The sequence below is a fragment of the Ahaetulla prasina genome, chromosome 2, assembly GCF_028640845.1.
Source record: "Ahaetulla prasina isolate Xishuangbanna chromosome 2, ASM2864084v1, whole genome shotgun sequence".
Lineage (NCBI taxonomy): Eukaryota > Metazoa > Chordata > Lepidosauria > Squamata > Colubridae > Ahaetulla > Ahaetulla prasina.
This window is the reverse complement of record NC_080540.1, coordinates 65,606,542-65,621,990: the sequence shown is the minus strand read 5'-3', so window position 1 is coordinate 65,621,990 and position 15,449 is coordinate 65,606,542. Positions and strand designations below refer to the sequence as shown.

Sequence of the window (15,449 nt, the reverse complement as noted above, 5' to 3'; positions counted from 1 at the left end):
TAGCAAGAGATGACACAGTCTGTTCATATGCCAACTTCCTCCAGGAAAACCATTTTCAAAAATTACTCTATGATTTGGTTGCTGTTGAAGAAATTAAGAATAAATCTTGGCAATGTATTTTTCCAGTTTCCACTTGATTAAACTACTTAGGAACATTACTTGCTTCTTTAAGGTGTCATAGGAGTTTAAAACAAGTCTCCCCTTTTATATTCAGTAAAAATTTATATGAAAAATGAATGGTTCAGTGAAATGGAAAGTCAAAGTCGTCTATTGCAGAAAACTCAACAATTTTTCTGCATCTGCAGAGTTTAAAAATGGCAAAGACAGAGGTTTTTCTTAGCTTTGAAGCTTGAGATTATATTTCTGAAATAAATATGGTTTTCTGTGCAGAAAAAAATATAACTACGGTAGTTGGTAATGTTGAAACCATTACAGTACTCAATACTTTGCATAAGCTTAAGGAGGATCTGTGCTATTCAAAATTATTTGGAGATGAGGCTAAAACTGGTTGGTTGACTGACTTTGTCAGATACAACAAAATGATATTATCTAAACAGCATAAAAGGAAAAAAGGTGTTTTTAAAATCTCACTTTGCTGTTTCACTTTTGTTGGATACAGCCAATCTCTCTCACATATTAAAACAATGGTAAAACTGTCAGAAACTAAGCAACAGTACCAGCACTAGCTGGAACATTTTTCAGTACAATTACAAACTCCAGCATACGGTTCGTAATTCACACATAGATGGCTTATGGGGAAGCTGGTCTAAAAGATGTCATTTAAAAGTGGGAATTCAGTCAAAGTATGAAGCAAACCACCAATTCTGCAAGTCTTTCTTCCAAAGAGTAGAAGCCCTTCAGATACATAGGTAATCTTAATATGCAGCAGAAGGAGCGGAAGCACTCAGGGAGCTGCTACTTTGGGGGCATTGTCCCTAAATTAAGTGGGGGAAAGAAGAAAAGGAAGGAAGGACAGAAGGAAGGAAGGAAGGAAAATAGAGGAAGGAGGGAGGGAGGGAGGGAGAGAAGGAGGAAGGAAGGAAGGAAGGACCAAGCATGAAGATAGTTACTGAGGACAGCTAATGTAAAAGCCAGAGCTAGATGTAGATGTTCTGTAGAAGTGGACTCTACAACACACACTCTGCTTGGGATCCACCACAAAAGAATAACAATTATAATCACAAACCTTCTTTTGACCAGTGTTGGCCTTTGGACAATGGAGATGGAGCCTTGTTTGGGGTGCTGGCAACATACTGACTGGGGCATTCATTTTTTTATATAAGGCAGCTTCTCCCAATTACCATGACTAAAGCACACTCTACACAACTATTAGACATATCCTGTGAAGGTTTAGGGAAGATCCCTCCTGGGCCTCTTCTTGCATACCAAGGACTCAAGTCCCTCCCTCCTGCAACTCAGTGTCAGATTTCACCACACTGGGTTTGGCATGTTTACCAAGATGCCCTCAAGTGTATTCACTTTTTAGTAATACATATATAAATGTGCAATAACTCTCAATGCCTTGAAGGACTACAAACAGTTTGGAGGGTGGGGGGAAGTAAGATACTTACCAATGGATACACCACAGTGAGATCCACAAAGATTAATGTTGCTCTCAGAAATGGCTGCCATACGTATCTGATCATAAGCCCTGGTGAAAAATGTGGCAAAGGTGCTGGCAAAGACAATGTTTCTGTCACGGGAAGCACAGCCAACTGCAACGCTCACCTGCAAAGTAGGGAAGAAAAAGAACTAAATTTATCCTGGCATTTGACATATTTTGAGAAATGCTTCAAACAGTTATGTTGATGTCCAGCTGTTCCCTTAACAAACATGGAGGCTGTTTCTCCTTAGCTATTTCATTCTTATGGGAAATCTGCAAGCCCATTAGTTAGGTTAGGCTGAGGCACAGGATGAGGTGCTTTATGGATGAGTGGGCACTTGATCCTGAGACTCCATGCCTTCTGCACCAATTAAACATTTTTATGATTAAAATTAAGAAGAGCCATTTCATATTGCTTTTTCACGACTGTTAAACTAATTAATACAAAAGAGAGAGAGCTTTTTCTATAGTGATTCCATTCCTACGGATTCTTTGTCAGATCCCATCACTTCCAACTTTAAAAAAAAATATCAAAGACTTATCAATATTGTCACACCTTCCCTTAAATGGGAGTTGCTATTCTATTCTGGGTTTTCACTTGCAACCGGGGGGGGGGGAGGGGGGGGCGCTTTGGAAAAAAATATTGTAAAACACACTTTTGTTTGTTATGATTCATTTCATCATACCTTTGAAGTACCTTATTGAAAGAACTAACAACCACTATGCAATTCAATATAAAAAGAAAGGGAAAGAAGAAAAAAGAATGTAGGAATAGAAACAACATTAGAGCTGGATTTAATATTATGGTTGGATTTTCTGCTAATAAAAACATTTTCACTGAGGTATAAACAGAAGTTTTCAAACTGAGTTCTGTGAGAGAACTTTCTCTCTATATGCAGCAACCAAAAACTAGTGTAGAAATAGGCCAAATAAAATAAATTGGCTTTGAGAAATTCTACTTCTAAGAGCATCAGTTGCTCCAAATAATGAACTTTTTTCCCCAAGGAAAAGCAATCACATCCCTGTCAGGGAGCATGATTTGTTTGATGAAAGCGTTAACCTCCTAAGTAATTATGAAATTTAAGAGTCAATTCTAGTACGGTGAAAATGCTAATTTTGCATTTATAATTAATAGTTTACTTTCTGTTTTATTGCCAATTTTCTATCATCAGTGCTTTGCTTCTAAGTCGGAACTAACAGGTTCTGTGGCCTAAGAAAGACTGAAACTTTGCTTAAACCACTTGGGAATAATTCCGACTCTTAAAGATAGCCTAACATTTTAAAAATAAGTATGGTAAATGTAATTGGAACAATTTAACTGCAAACACTTTTGAATAATAAAATTGGTGTGCCACAGAGGAGCAGCAGGAAATGATGGATCTTTTGGCTTTGAGAAATTCATCAATCTTTAGCACAATATTCAGTGACCTATACAATGAATTAATAGAAAGTAATATATCATTATTCTGGACTAAAAAAGAGGTGTTCCTGCTCTGATTGATATCTCAGAATTGTTGCTGTGAGGAAAAAGTGAAGGAGAGCATTCTCTATACGTTGTCTTGAGCTTCTGGAGGAAAAGAGGGTTTAGATTGAATTAAATTAAATTGAAATATCTGCTCAAAGGCTGTTTTTAGCTGTTCCTATTCAGCAGCTGTAACTTGCAGAGCCCAGCTTAGCTATGACTTTTTCCTTCCATGTTTCATTTTATTCCTCATCACTATGAGGCATTGTCAAAGTTTGGAGAAGGGAAACCTGTGTATACAACCAAAGCTGTTTTTTCCTATTTTAATCTTGTTTACATAAGATTGTAAGATGCTCAGGCTTGATTGAAATAAATGTGGCTGCTGAACAACAACAACCACCTCAAGGTCCATGCAATCTGGGTATTGGCAAAGAAGTGAGAGATTATTCAAGGCTTGAGGGAAGGGAAACAGGCTGTAAAAAAAGGATGGGAGGGAACAGAACAGAAGAGGAGAATGTGAGAATTGTAGTATTAGGAAATATGTGCCCCATCTTGTAGGACTTTAAATCAAGTTTATTACTTTTTGCTATACTGCACCTCTCAATTTCAGATATTTCTGAAAGGAGATCATTTCTATCTATCTATCTATCTATCTATCTATCTATCTATCTATCTATCTATCTATCTATCTATCTATCTATCTATCTATCGACTGAATTTATATGGCTGCCCTAGGTGGCTTAAAAACAATAAAAAACACCCCAATATAATACCCGCCCCGCCCCATATCATGATAAGGATATAGTAATGATGGTGGTCAGCACTAACAAATCAATTTATTTTGCACATGTCACAATTTGTATGCAGCACAAGAACATACCATGTTTTGTTCAGCAATGTAACACTCAATGAAACGGCTGGGATGTTCCTTTTTGAACAGCTCAGAGAAAGTAGAATTCTTGGTGTCTCCATCCAAAGCAACCACGCGGTTACAGGCTTGGCCTAGTTTTGCAAGAGCCACACCATAAGCTTTGCGGGTTGCGAACTGTGAAGTGAACCAAGATGCAACATTTAAAAATATTCCATAATTCTTGGAAATAAAATATTTTAGCGATTAAAAAAATCCAAATAATCATTATTTCCCTGAGCAGTTTAGAAAAATCTCCTAGTAATTTTTTTTAATGTTACAAAATAGAAAGGTCTACGACAGGTTTCGGAGGCACTAATCATAGCAAACTTTTCAAACATTTAGCATTTGATGACCCCAAATTTATCTTGGCATATCTAGGCAATACCTACAAAAACCTTTTTTGAAAATTTCATATCTTTTGGATATTATTTTCATAAAATTATTTCTATGCATCTAATTAGATCCATGGCTCAATGAGGCATGTTATTCTGCTTTAGGCAGCACACTATTTCATGAAAGCACTGATAAAAAATTGAGGCAGGACTAATCGGCCTTAAGTGGCTGATCCATGTCACTGATATAATAAAGGAGACACACTCAATTATGAAGTACCAATTTATATCAGTGTTGCAGCCACCCATCTACTAAACTCTCTCCTGCAGAGATTCTCTATTATTTCTAACCTTCATTCTTTTGTGGACAGCTGACACAATTCCAAACAAAGCAATGGATTGCAGCAACCTTCATGCTGATTTTCAAAGAATGTCTATGAGCCAGAGTAATGTAATGTAAGGAGCCAGAGATCTCTTGCACACATCATCCTGGGGACCTCAACTCAACACTAACAAGTGAAGGAGGGCACATATTATTTTATCAACCACAATAAGACTCCTGAGTTCCAAAAATGACAAACTAATATATGAATTTTATTAGGATATGGTTTTTCCAATCTTTACATGTCTCCACTTTGATTAACATTTGGGATGGTATTTAGGCAACCCCTTGCATGAAGTTCTCATTAAATTTATTCATGGATGATTCCAACATTTTTCAGAAGGTTTTACAGAATTATTGCCCAGAGAAGACTTTGATGAATTATCCTAAGCATACACTGCGACTTATTATTTCTGAAATGAGGTTTCCATTTGGGTTATCTTGCAAGGGCCTTTCTCTTGAATTCTGGACTGGCCATTTAACAAGAGGAAAATTTAATTTAATTATAAGGAAAAATCTTTGTTTAAAAAAAATCTTACCTGGCCCCATCAGTCACTCTCACTGTTCTGGATAGGTAATACTACTATTAAAAAAATCAATTACAATGGCAACTCCTGGGGATTGGCTTCTGAAACCACTCCAGCATATTTTACAAGATTATAAACTACTGAATGAAAACCATTTATTCTCATAATCTACCTCCATAAACCAAGCAGTCATTGGAAAAGAAAGCCCTTTTTGCTCTCCTGAATGTCTATTATTATTAATAATATTTGAAAACATCATAGTACCTTATTTCCTATCTTGTAGTTTGGTGGAGACGGCATCTTGACATTTTTAATATTAACAGCTGGTGCATCGTCTTGCGGAAGCGTTGGAGAGAGCTTTTTCTTGTTCTGGATTTTGCCAATGATCTCCTCAATTATTTGTTCAGCCATGTCTTTTGGAAGAGGTTTGCCATGCCAGTTTTCCTTATCTTCAACACCTGTAGAATTATTATACATATTTTGAGCTATTTTCTGCCATACCCACTTCATTCTTGTAATTGAAATGCTTTGCGGCCAGATAAATCATTCATTATCTAATCCCAAATACATTTTCTTATTCTCCTTATACCTCAAAGTATATTCTTTATGTAATGAGTTTCTGCAGCTCATCCCATCCTTTTTATTTCTTGCAAGTCTTGACTCCATAAGCATGGGTGGGCTATAGTAATTAATTTAGTCAGCGTATCAGTAATCTTAACAGAATGAATGACAATCTTGATATTTGGTAAGTAAGGAACTGAATAGGCAGGCAAGGATTCTTCAAATTCTTCAATCAAAATCATGTGCAAGCATGAAACATTTCTTTGCTTCAGAAAAGAGCATCAGGTAGTCTGAGTCCTCACTGTAAAAGGATCTAAATACTAGACTCTTTTCTCATTTTCAAAAAGTGGCAACATTTGTTCCTGAAAAATGACAAATATCTCAAGCTTTATGTGGCTATTTTTGAAAGGGCCTAAGACCTAAGGGACTAAGATTATTGAAGAACACCAAAAGATCAACCAGTTTCATTAAGGAAGCTCACAAGTAAGATATGAGTTGATAGCCCTCACCAACAATGGTCTCTCACTTGCTTTCTGTCTTTTCTTATGGTACAAATTGTGAAAGTTAAGCAATCCCTAGGAGATATATATATAGTCAATCATTCTCCTGGTGCATGGAAATATGGAAGTCAATATATACTAGTTAATTGGTCTCTTTTCCTCATCCTTGGATTGATTCTAAATTATAATTTTATTAAACTTTTAAATAAATAGTAAATAGTATAATAAGAGTAAAATTCTTGCCATTTTGTAGCATATTTTAGCATTTCTAGTGAAAATATTGTCCAAAAACACTTAAAATACTTATTCTACTTTTGCTTACTACTAGAAATGGGTGAGAAAAGTTGATATTCAAGCATTGTGGTGATTTCATGCTGGTAGCACGATAGCTACAGTAAAAGGCATTGATGGTTCAACTACAGCTAAGGCTCAATGGAAAACAAAAATGTTAAGTGTTCAGTTAAAACATTCCAATACCAGCCCTTGCGAGACGTATACGTTTTTACTGTCCTTACAATATGCAGCTGCAATAAAGATTTGAATAAAAAAACTCCAGAACCAAAGCAAAAATCTCTGGCATTTTAGCTCCATTAAAATAACCCATTATAAAAGATGATTCATATAAGTATTAATATTTGGTTTCAAAATTGTATAATAAGATTATCAATCAAATTTGGTTACTAGAGTTAGTCCATGATTTATGATCACAACTGGGATCAACATTTCCATTCTAAGTTGTTGCAGTCATTAGTCAAATCAGTGAGTAGACCCAATTTGATGAGAATTGTTACTACAGTTGTAAGTCAAGTCACCATAGTTGTAAGTTGAGTCACCCAATTCTAAGTGCAAATTCAGTTTAATCAATGGCAGTTTTTACCAACTTTTTTTCCAGAAACTGCAAAAAAGTAACAAATTGTGATCATGTTACTGCAGGTCACTACAACCAGTGGTAAATGCAATCTGGCTGCCAAGCAATTACAATCACATGACCATGCTGGTGGGGTGATGGCCATAAGTTCAAATTTAAGTCACAACTGACTTTTTTGAAGGTCACCGTTAATTCAAAGCATTGTTAATCAAATGGCCATAAAGTGAAGTCTACCTGTACAGATATACTGTAGGCAAAACCTCGTAGTTTAAGAATACTTGTAGGAATTATAGAAGGAAACTGGTTGGTTGATTGAAACCTTTTCATTGGAGAGAACCAACTCGGACTGATTTAAAACAAACTAAGTAAAAAAATATAAATTCCTGATTGAAATCTCACACATTTATCTTGAACCTAAATATACTGCTTAAGACCCTTATCTGCCCTATGGGGAAAATTGTAACCCACAAAAAACATTAAGTATTACAACGTAAGATTTAGAAAGTGCTCTAAACACAAAGAATTTATGGAATTACTTATAATTAACTTCTTATTAAATCAAACAAAAATGTAATCCTTAAATAGTGGTTGCAGCTGTTCTGAGGAGCCTGCGGCTTGGAATTACCTGTTATTCCTTTGCCTTTGAAGGTCTTGGCAATAATTGCAGTTGGCTGGTGTTTTGTCTGACCAAAAGCTTTGCACAGTTCCTCCACACTGTGCCCATCCACAATGATTGCGTGCCAGCTAGAAGGCAAACAAATCAATTAGCTTTCAAGAAATAATGCCAGCTAGCCAAAGAAATACTTTGAAGTATGACACCAATATACATGGTCTGTGAAGTATAAAGGTATAAATATGCATATTTATGCATAGGAAACATATATAAGGATTTCTCTTTGATGGGATTGTTGTCAGCTGTTCAAAATAATCAAATTCCAAAGAATCATTTGAGACATATCAAAGGCCTTAGACTACCTTGGCATTCATGGATGAAGGGTGTTGATTTGTTGTCTTGTCTTGTTTCATAACAATCAACAAACAAAGCTAACAAAGTCATTGTACATGCCATAGGGAAAAGCCAATCTTTTTCTCAGTTCCTTCACTTATAAAATATCCAGAGGATAAAAAACAAAGCAAGAACAGAGGAGCTACTCTGAGTGCACATAACCCAGCACACCAAAATAAATTTTGTTTTCTAAATGTGCCAATATTATAATATGCAACAGGAAGACATGACTATCAACAATTAATTGAGAGTCAGGTAAAATACCATCCTTACCATACCTTTCAGATTCAACAAAAAAGACTAATAACCCATGAAATATATAAGAATTTTATCAGCATTTATTTCATTTTATTTCCAAGATCAAATTCTGTTATTTATTAATCTGCATTTAATTATCAGCCCAAATACAGATTTAAAACAAATACAGTGCATTAAAGTATTATAAGACCACGTACCCAAAGGATTCACAACGTTTCTGGTAGGTTTCTACATTATGCTGCAATGGAGCAGGATCACTTTGTCCCAACCGGTTAATATCAAGAATAGCAGTCAAATTATCCAGTTTGTAGAATCCAGCAAAGGCCATTGCTTCCCAAACTGAGCCTTCAGATAATTCTCCATCTCCAAGCATACAATATACTCGATAGCTGTATATAAAAGAAAAGGCAGAATGACGAATTTAGCCTCCTAAATTACTGAAAGAGGGAATGGAATTGCTCAGCTATCAGGGTAGAAGGCCAGAAGTCTTAACCTAGAACTAAAAAGAGATTCCTGACAGTGAGAAAAATTTAGTCAGTAGAACGGCTTGTCTCTAGAAGTTGTGGGTCTCCATCTTGGAGATTTATAAGAAGAGATTGGACAGCCACTTGTCTGCAATGGTACAGGATCACCTGTTTGAGCAGGATCTTAGACTAGAAGACCTTCAAGATCCCTTCCAGCTCTGTGATATTGTTACTGTTATTCTTCTCCTCCTGTGGGGTAAGACCTGCGTAGTTCTTGCTGCCATCACCTGTCATCCAGAAATGACTCACCTGATATCCCACCTCACCCCTGGTTTGCATGAGAGTTACTTTTATAATGCAAGGTTAAATCACAAAATTGTGCTTGTCTGCTACAAATAGGGGTTGATTCTAGGGATAGAATCAAGATCACGTGAAGTGTTAATACCACTTTATAATGCCTTGGTAAGGCCACACTTGGAATATTGCATCCAGTTTTGGTCGCCACAATGTAAAAAAGATGCTGAGACTCTAGAAAGAGTGCAGAGAAGAGCAACGAAGATGATTAGGGGACTGGAGGCTAAAACCATATGAAGAATGGTTGCAGGAACTTGGTATGCCTAGTTTAATGAAAAGAAGGACTAGGGGAGACATGATAGCAGTGTTCCAATATCTCAGGGGTTGCCACAAAGAAGAGGGAGTCGGGCTGTTCTCCAGAGCACCTGAGGGTAGAACAAGAAGCAATGGGTGAAAACTGATCAAAGAAAGAAGCAACTTAGAACTAAGGAGAAATTTCCTGACAGTTAGAACAATTAATCCGTGGAACGACTTGCCTGCAGAAGTTGTGAATGCTCCAACACTGGAAATTTTTAAGAAAATGTTGGATAACCATCTGACTGAGATGGTGTAGGGTTTCCTGCCTGGGCAGGAGGTTGGACTAGAAGGCCTCCAAGGTCCCTTCCAACTCTGCTGTTATATTATATTATATTAAATAAAAGAACACGTGCTCTGACTGCATGTAAGCTTGCAATAAACTTGTTTAATTACTTAAAAACTAGTCTGGGTCTCTGGTCTTATCAAGCAAGGGCATTATGGAATTAACCCAGTTTACAATTAGTTTTAAATCTGTAACATAAACCCAAAGTTTATAGCAGGGGTCACCAACTGGTGGTCTGCAAGAAAATTTTGGTGGTCCGCAGAAAAAGTATTTGCATTTTTTATATTGCACTAAATCAGGGGTCCTCAAAATACAGCCCCTGGGCCGGATACATGCAATGAACGTTTGTGTTGCTGCAGAGAGTCTCCCCCTTCGGGGTCTTCTTGTGTGGGGCAGAGGGGAAATTCTGACTTGGGGTTTGCTTCAGCCTCCTGGTATGGGGCTTTGGGAAAAGACTGGAGGGAGGTGCTGCTGGTGGCGAAGAGCCTGAGGACCTTATTCCAGTGGGACTGCCTCATGGCCTGGAACTGGCTGACCATCTCAGCCCACTGAGCCTCCAGGTGCCGGTACCTGGCTTGCACTCCCACAGGGCTTCCCTCTGCTTGGAAAGCTTATGCTCGTAGTCCTCAGTGAGGTGCTTCTGCTGAGCCTCCTTCTCAGCCAGATCAACCTAAGGAGCCCAGGGGGGCAGGGGAGAATAGCGAGGGTGGCAAGGCGCCCCTTGATGTAAGTTTGACATTGAGTTGACCCTGCCCACCCAGTCACATGACCACACCCACCCAGCCGGTTATTGGGCAGATCATATAAGTGGTCCGTGGGATTTAAAATTATGAATTTAGTGGTCCCTGAGGTCCAAAAGGTTGGGGACCCCTGGTTTATAGCATAGAAATTTTTTTTTGCACTTAATCCATTTGAGACAAACTATGTAAACTTTATTCCACTTTTTCCATCTCCTTTTGGCAGGGCTATTAAATCTGGACTGTAATCATTAGATGGAAGCAAAATCTACTTAATTCTTCCTGTAATCTGGTGGCCATCTGGAGTTTGACAGGCAGGAACTAGTAGCTCTCCTTCGGGGAAATCTGCTCTTGTGACAAAGTCAGCCTTAAGCAAGTTCCTTTGAGCATAAATCTATTTAAACATTCTTGCACATAGTTTGTTTAAATATGTAAAACTAACAATTATATCATTCGGTGAGTCATAAGAAAATAGTTTGGGAAAGTGCCTGTATCATAGAAAGAGAGAAGCAGGAAATGCCATTAATCAGAAGGTGTTCTCATACTAATGCATATAGGCACATGCAATGTTTAGAGCTAGTTTGATATAGTTGTTAAAAAGGAGACTGTGAATTCTAGTCCTGCCTAATAAGCATAAAAAACAGCTGAGTGACTTTGAGCCAATCACTCTTCTTAGCCCAATCTACCTCACAGGGTTGTTGTTGAGGGGAAAATAGGGGGAGGAAGGAGTATTAGGTATATTCACTGCCCTGAGTTATTTATAAAAATAATACAAGTGGGATAAATATGTAATAAATACCCAATATTGAGGGTTATGACAGCACATCGGCGTTGAACTAGGAAAGGGGAGAACAGTAGTCTACTCTAAGCTGCAGATGCACACTGATGACTTTGGACCAGTTCCTCTCAGCCCAATTTACTCTGCAGGGTTGTTGTTGCAGGAGAAAATGGGAGGATCTTTTCTTCATGAATTGCAATATGAAAGGCAGGATATAAATCAAACCAAACTAAGTAAGGGAGCAAACAGTGCACTGCATTTATATAGCATATGCTCAGTTAGATTAAAGATCCCTAATGAGGTCATTTATTTGAATTCAGTTCTGCCCAGGGATTATTGAGAACTAAATTCAAGATCTCCTAGAGCAGGGGTCTCCAACCCTGGCAACTTTAAGACTTGTGGACTTCAACTCCCAGAGTTCCTCCCAGAGCTTTGCTGGCTGAGGAACTCTGGGAGTTGAAGTCCACAAGTCTTAAAGTTGCCAGGGTTGGAGACCCCTGTCCTAGAGTATCTAACATTAATATTTTTCCTTCTTTTCTTTCTCCCCTTGCAGTTCAACAGTCCTGAGCATTTGTGAAAAAAATCAAGCAAGACCATCAAGAAATAATCAGAAATATGAATTATTTCTCAATTATTTAAAATAACACCCATGGATATTTAAAGAAATGTGATGATATATTAAGGTCAAATAGTGAATAAAATCTTAGGAAACCAGAGGTTCTAACAATGATTCTAAAAGCTCGGCTGTCTTTTAAAGCACCATCACTGTGACTCAGCAAAACTGCTGAGAAACTGCAGCTCTCCCATGCAGAACAAGTACAGCTTACTTCCTCATTTCAATATGGCAAATTGTGTTTGTACATCTCCACATGTTTCCACATATCAAGGAAATGAAATTTTGAATTTCACTCCTCCCTCCAAAACAAATACAATGCTAATGATTTGATTTTAACAGGTAACAGCTTCCCACGAGCATTCTTTCCATTGAAAGAATGGTTTAATCTTTCCCTCCTTCTTATTGTCAGTCAAATGAAAATCCCTCTCGGCTGTGGCATGAAGCACCACCCTTCTTGGTTATCAGCTAAAACTGCTGTCTTCTGGGAGCTCTTGTCTCTAAAAAGCAAAGGAAAAAAATATATCACAAGATTCCTCTCAATAGATCATTAAATGGTAAGTAGCTCTGGCAGCTTGAGTACAATTCCAAAAATCAGGAATGAAGGAAGATCACAACTTGGATCAGAGGCAGGGAAGATAAAGGGGCCTCCTAGAGCAGGGATGTCAAACTTGCAGCTTGCAGGCCGGATGTGTCACATGCTGGCCACGCCCACCCTCATATTAGTGAAGGGGGAGAAAGGTTGGGATACATCACCTGCCAACAAGGTGATGCCGCGAGTTAGACACCCCTGTCCTAGAGAGAATCCAGGGCAGGAAGTCCAGCAGTCAGAAGGAAGAGGAGGTAGAGACCACAGATAGTGAGAGGATGTCCACATAGCTTCTTAGTAGACATCAGAGTGACCACTTGGGGAATGCCATTAGAAACTATGTCAGGGATGAAAGTTGAGAGAAGGGGGCTAGAGAGTAGGAGAAGGATTACAGTAGTGACAGCCACAGGAAATATTAGGTGGCCATTACAATGGAAGAGTTATAGGAAATTTGGTTTCAATTCTCTTTTCTGGCTTCCCAGACACCGTCCAGGTTCTAGATGCAGAATCAATGAAAGCTTTAGGTTGAAGTTAAAATTATCTTTGCAGAGAAACTTGGATTACATCTGTTGTTGTGATTGGGGTTTTGCATTTCCTGAATAAGCAGATGCACAATCTGGAGTTTCTACTCAGCTCCTGCTAAGGCAGCAGGTGGAGGCCATGATCAGGAAAATCTTCAGCCATTTCGGCTGGCTTGCCAGTTGCAACTCAACTCTCACCGGACTAGGAAATAATCACAACAGTGATTCATGTGTTTGTCATCTGGAAGAATTAGACTTCTGCAATTCGTTCTTCCAAGTATCTGTCCTTAAAGATGACCTGGGAACTAGAGCAGGCACAAAATGCTGTTGCTGGCCTACCTACTGATTGCTGCTAATCAGTTTATTAGAGTAACACCTATACTTTGGATGCATTATTAGTTGCAAGTAGACTTTCAAGTCTAATTGGTATTTACAAAACCTACTGAAACCATCTTCTCCAGAAACATTCCGCCCAGCCAGTACATAGCAGAGAGGAGGTAGCACTGTAGGAGCCTTAGAGAATCATCTAAGTAGCACTCCTCTTACTTTTTTTATTTTTTATTTTTATTTGAATTTATATCCCGCCCTTCTCCGAAGACTCAGGGCGGCTTACACTATATCAAGCAATAGTCTTCATCCATTTATATATTATATACAAAGCCAACTTTATTGCCCCCAACAAACTGGGTCCTCATTTTACCTACCTTATAAAGGATGGAAGGCTGAGTCAACCTTGGCCTGGTGGGACTTGAACTTGCAGTAATTGCAAGCAGCTGTGTTAATAACAGACAGACTTAGTCTGCTGGGCCACCAGAGGCTGGTTACGTAGACCTTAACCTACTTTGGAACAGCTTGCCTCTCCCAGTTCATATTGGCTTCCACCATGTTAAAAATTAGAATGTTTGTAAGAGCACTGGAGTTTTTTTTTGCTGGATCATTGGATGGAATAGTCCAGTTAGGTGGCTAGCAGTGGTAGAACTTTTTTATAATTGCAAGCTGCATAGAATCTGGAGAATAGAAACCATACAATTGACTACAATATATTATTAGGTTATTATAAACATAATAATACATATTTTATTATAATAATGTATTGATTATTCTGTTGCCTAACATAACAAGTACCGTATAGGATGATTCTGAAGTTCAACAATGTGTGCAAAATGTTGTAAGGCTGCAGTACTTAATTCATCTGTTGTATTAATAAATGTTATTCATATACAATAAAGCAATTATCAGCCTGACTTCAAAGGAAAAAGGACATGTTTTTCAAAAGCTTTGAAGGTAAATAGCCTGTAATACTTTGGGTTGGGAAGAAATCCTCCCTCCAGGTTTGTCTTTTAACACAGCAAAGGGTTTTGTTTACTTAGCATGAATCATCTGGAGATAGTGTTCAAACGAAGCATACATTATTTTCTCCCCACGTTTATCACAAAATAATAAAGATTATTAGGCCTGTTTGGAGTGACTGAGCTTCACTTTCATGAAGAACTTTGTGCTGTGGATGTAACAGGATTCTCTTGATCAAAGCTGTTACAAGATTCAACTTGACAAGGCAATTCATTATCCTCAAACCACGTGGGTCAGCCCTTTGGAAGAAGGCGGATTTTAGGCTAGCCAAAGTATTTTTCAGACTGAAAAGCTTTGGTCAGCATGTGCCAAACTGCCCAGCCTGAAAGACCACCGGAGGGAGTATCAGGCTGGTAGCTTTGATGGACCCTACAGAAACTCCCACAACAATGCTGAAGCATCTCAGCCCGAGAGCACTTTGGCCCATAGTGTGGAAAAGGCTTACTCCACAGCCCCTACAATAGTGGCCAACATTGTGGAAACCTTTTGGGAAAAGTGTATTTTTGAGGTTTGATGGCTAATAACACCACTTTTTTTTTGGAGTTTCAAGATAATCATATTCCACTGCTGCAATGACCTGGGAATAGCCCAGACCTTAACCCAACTGAAAATCTATGGCGCTGACTAAAGAAACTTGTTAGTCAGAAGCGACCCAGCAATAAAACCCAGTTAATAGAAGCAGTCATTCAATCTCGGTATAACAGCTGCAGAACTAAAAGACTTGGTTCACTCCATGGGAAGATGTTGTATGGCCGTAATTCATGCTAAAGGTTACCCAACTTAGTATTAACTGATGTGATAATTTTTGTACATCTTGTTTTTTTCTATGGTGATAATTTCTTATATCTTTTTTTCCCTACATGTTTCACTTTTCTTCTTTATATTGTAACTGCTATTCTAATAGCAAATCCTTCATAAAAGTTATTGCATTACATTCTTGATTAAATTATCTTTCCATTGATATATAATATTATGCTACTACTAAAAAAAAGTGGTGTTATTAGCTAGTTTTAGAAAATACATTTTTCCCAAAAGGTTTCCACAATTTTGGCCA

General features: G+C 38.0%; 1 protein-coding gene across 1 annotated transcript in view; it reads right to left on the bottom strand.

Annotated features, from left to right (window-relative positions):
* Positions 1-15,449, bottom strand: part of TKT (transketolase) — a 33,294-nt gene that overhangs the window by 8,457 nt on the left and 9,388 nt on the right. Inside the window, exons 5-9 of the mRNA XM_058172881.1 lie at positions 8,607-8,798; positions 7,771-7,889; positions 5,481-5,674; positions 3,946-4,110; positions 1,572-1,728 (exon numbers count right to left, since the gene is read on the bottom strand). Of these exons, the coding sequence (XP_058028864.1) occupies positions 1,572-1,728; positions 3,946-4,110; positions 5,481-5,674; positions 7,771-7,889; positions 8,607-8,798 (827 nt within the window). The remainder of the gene's footprint in view (positions 1-1,571; positions 1,729-3,945; positions 4,111-5,480; positions 5,675-7,770; positions 7,890-8,606; positions 8,799-15,449) is intronic.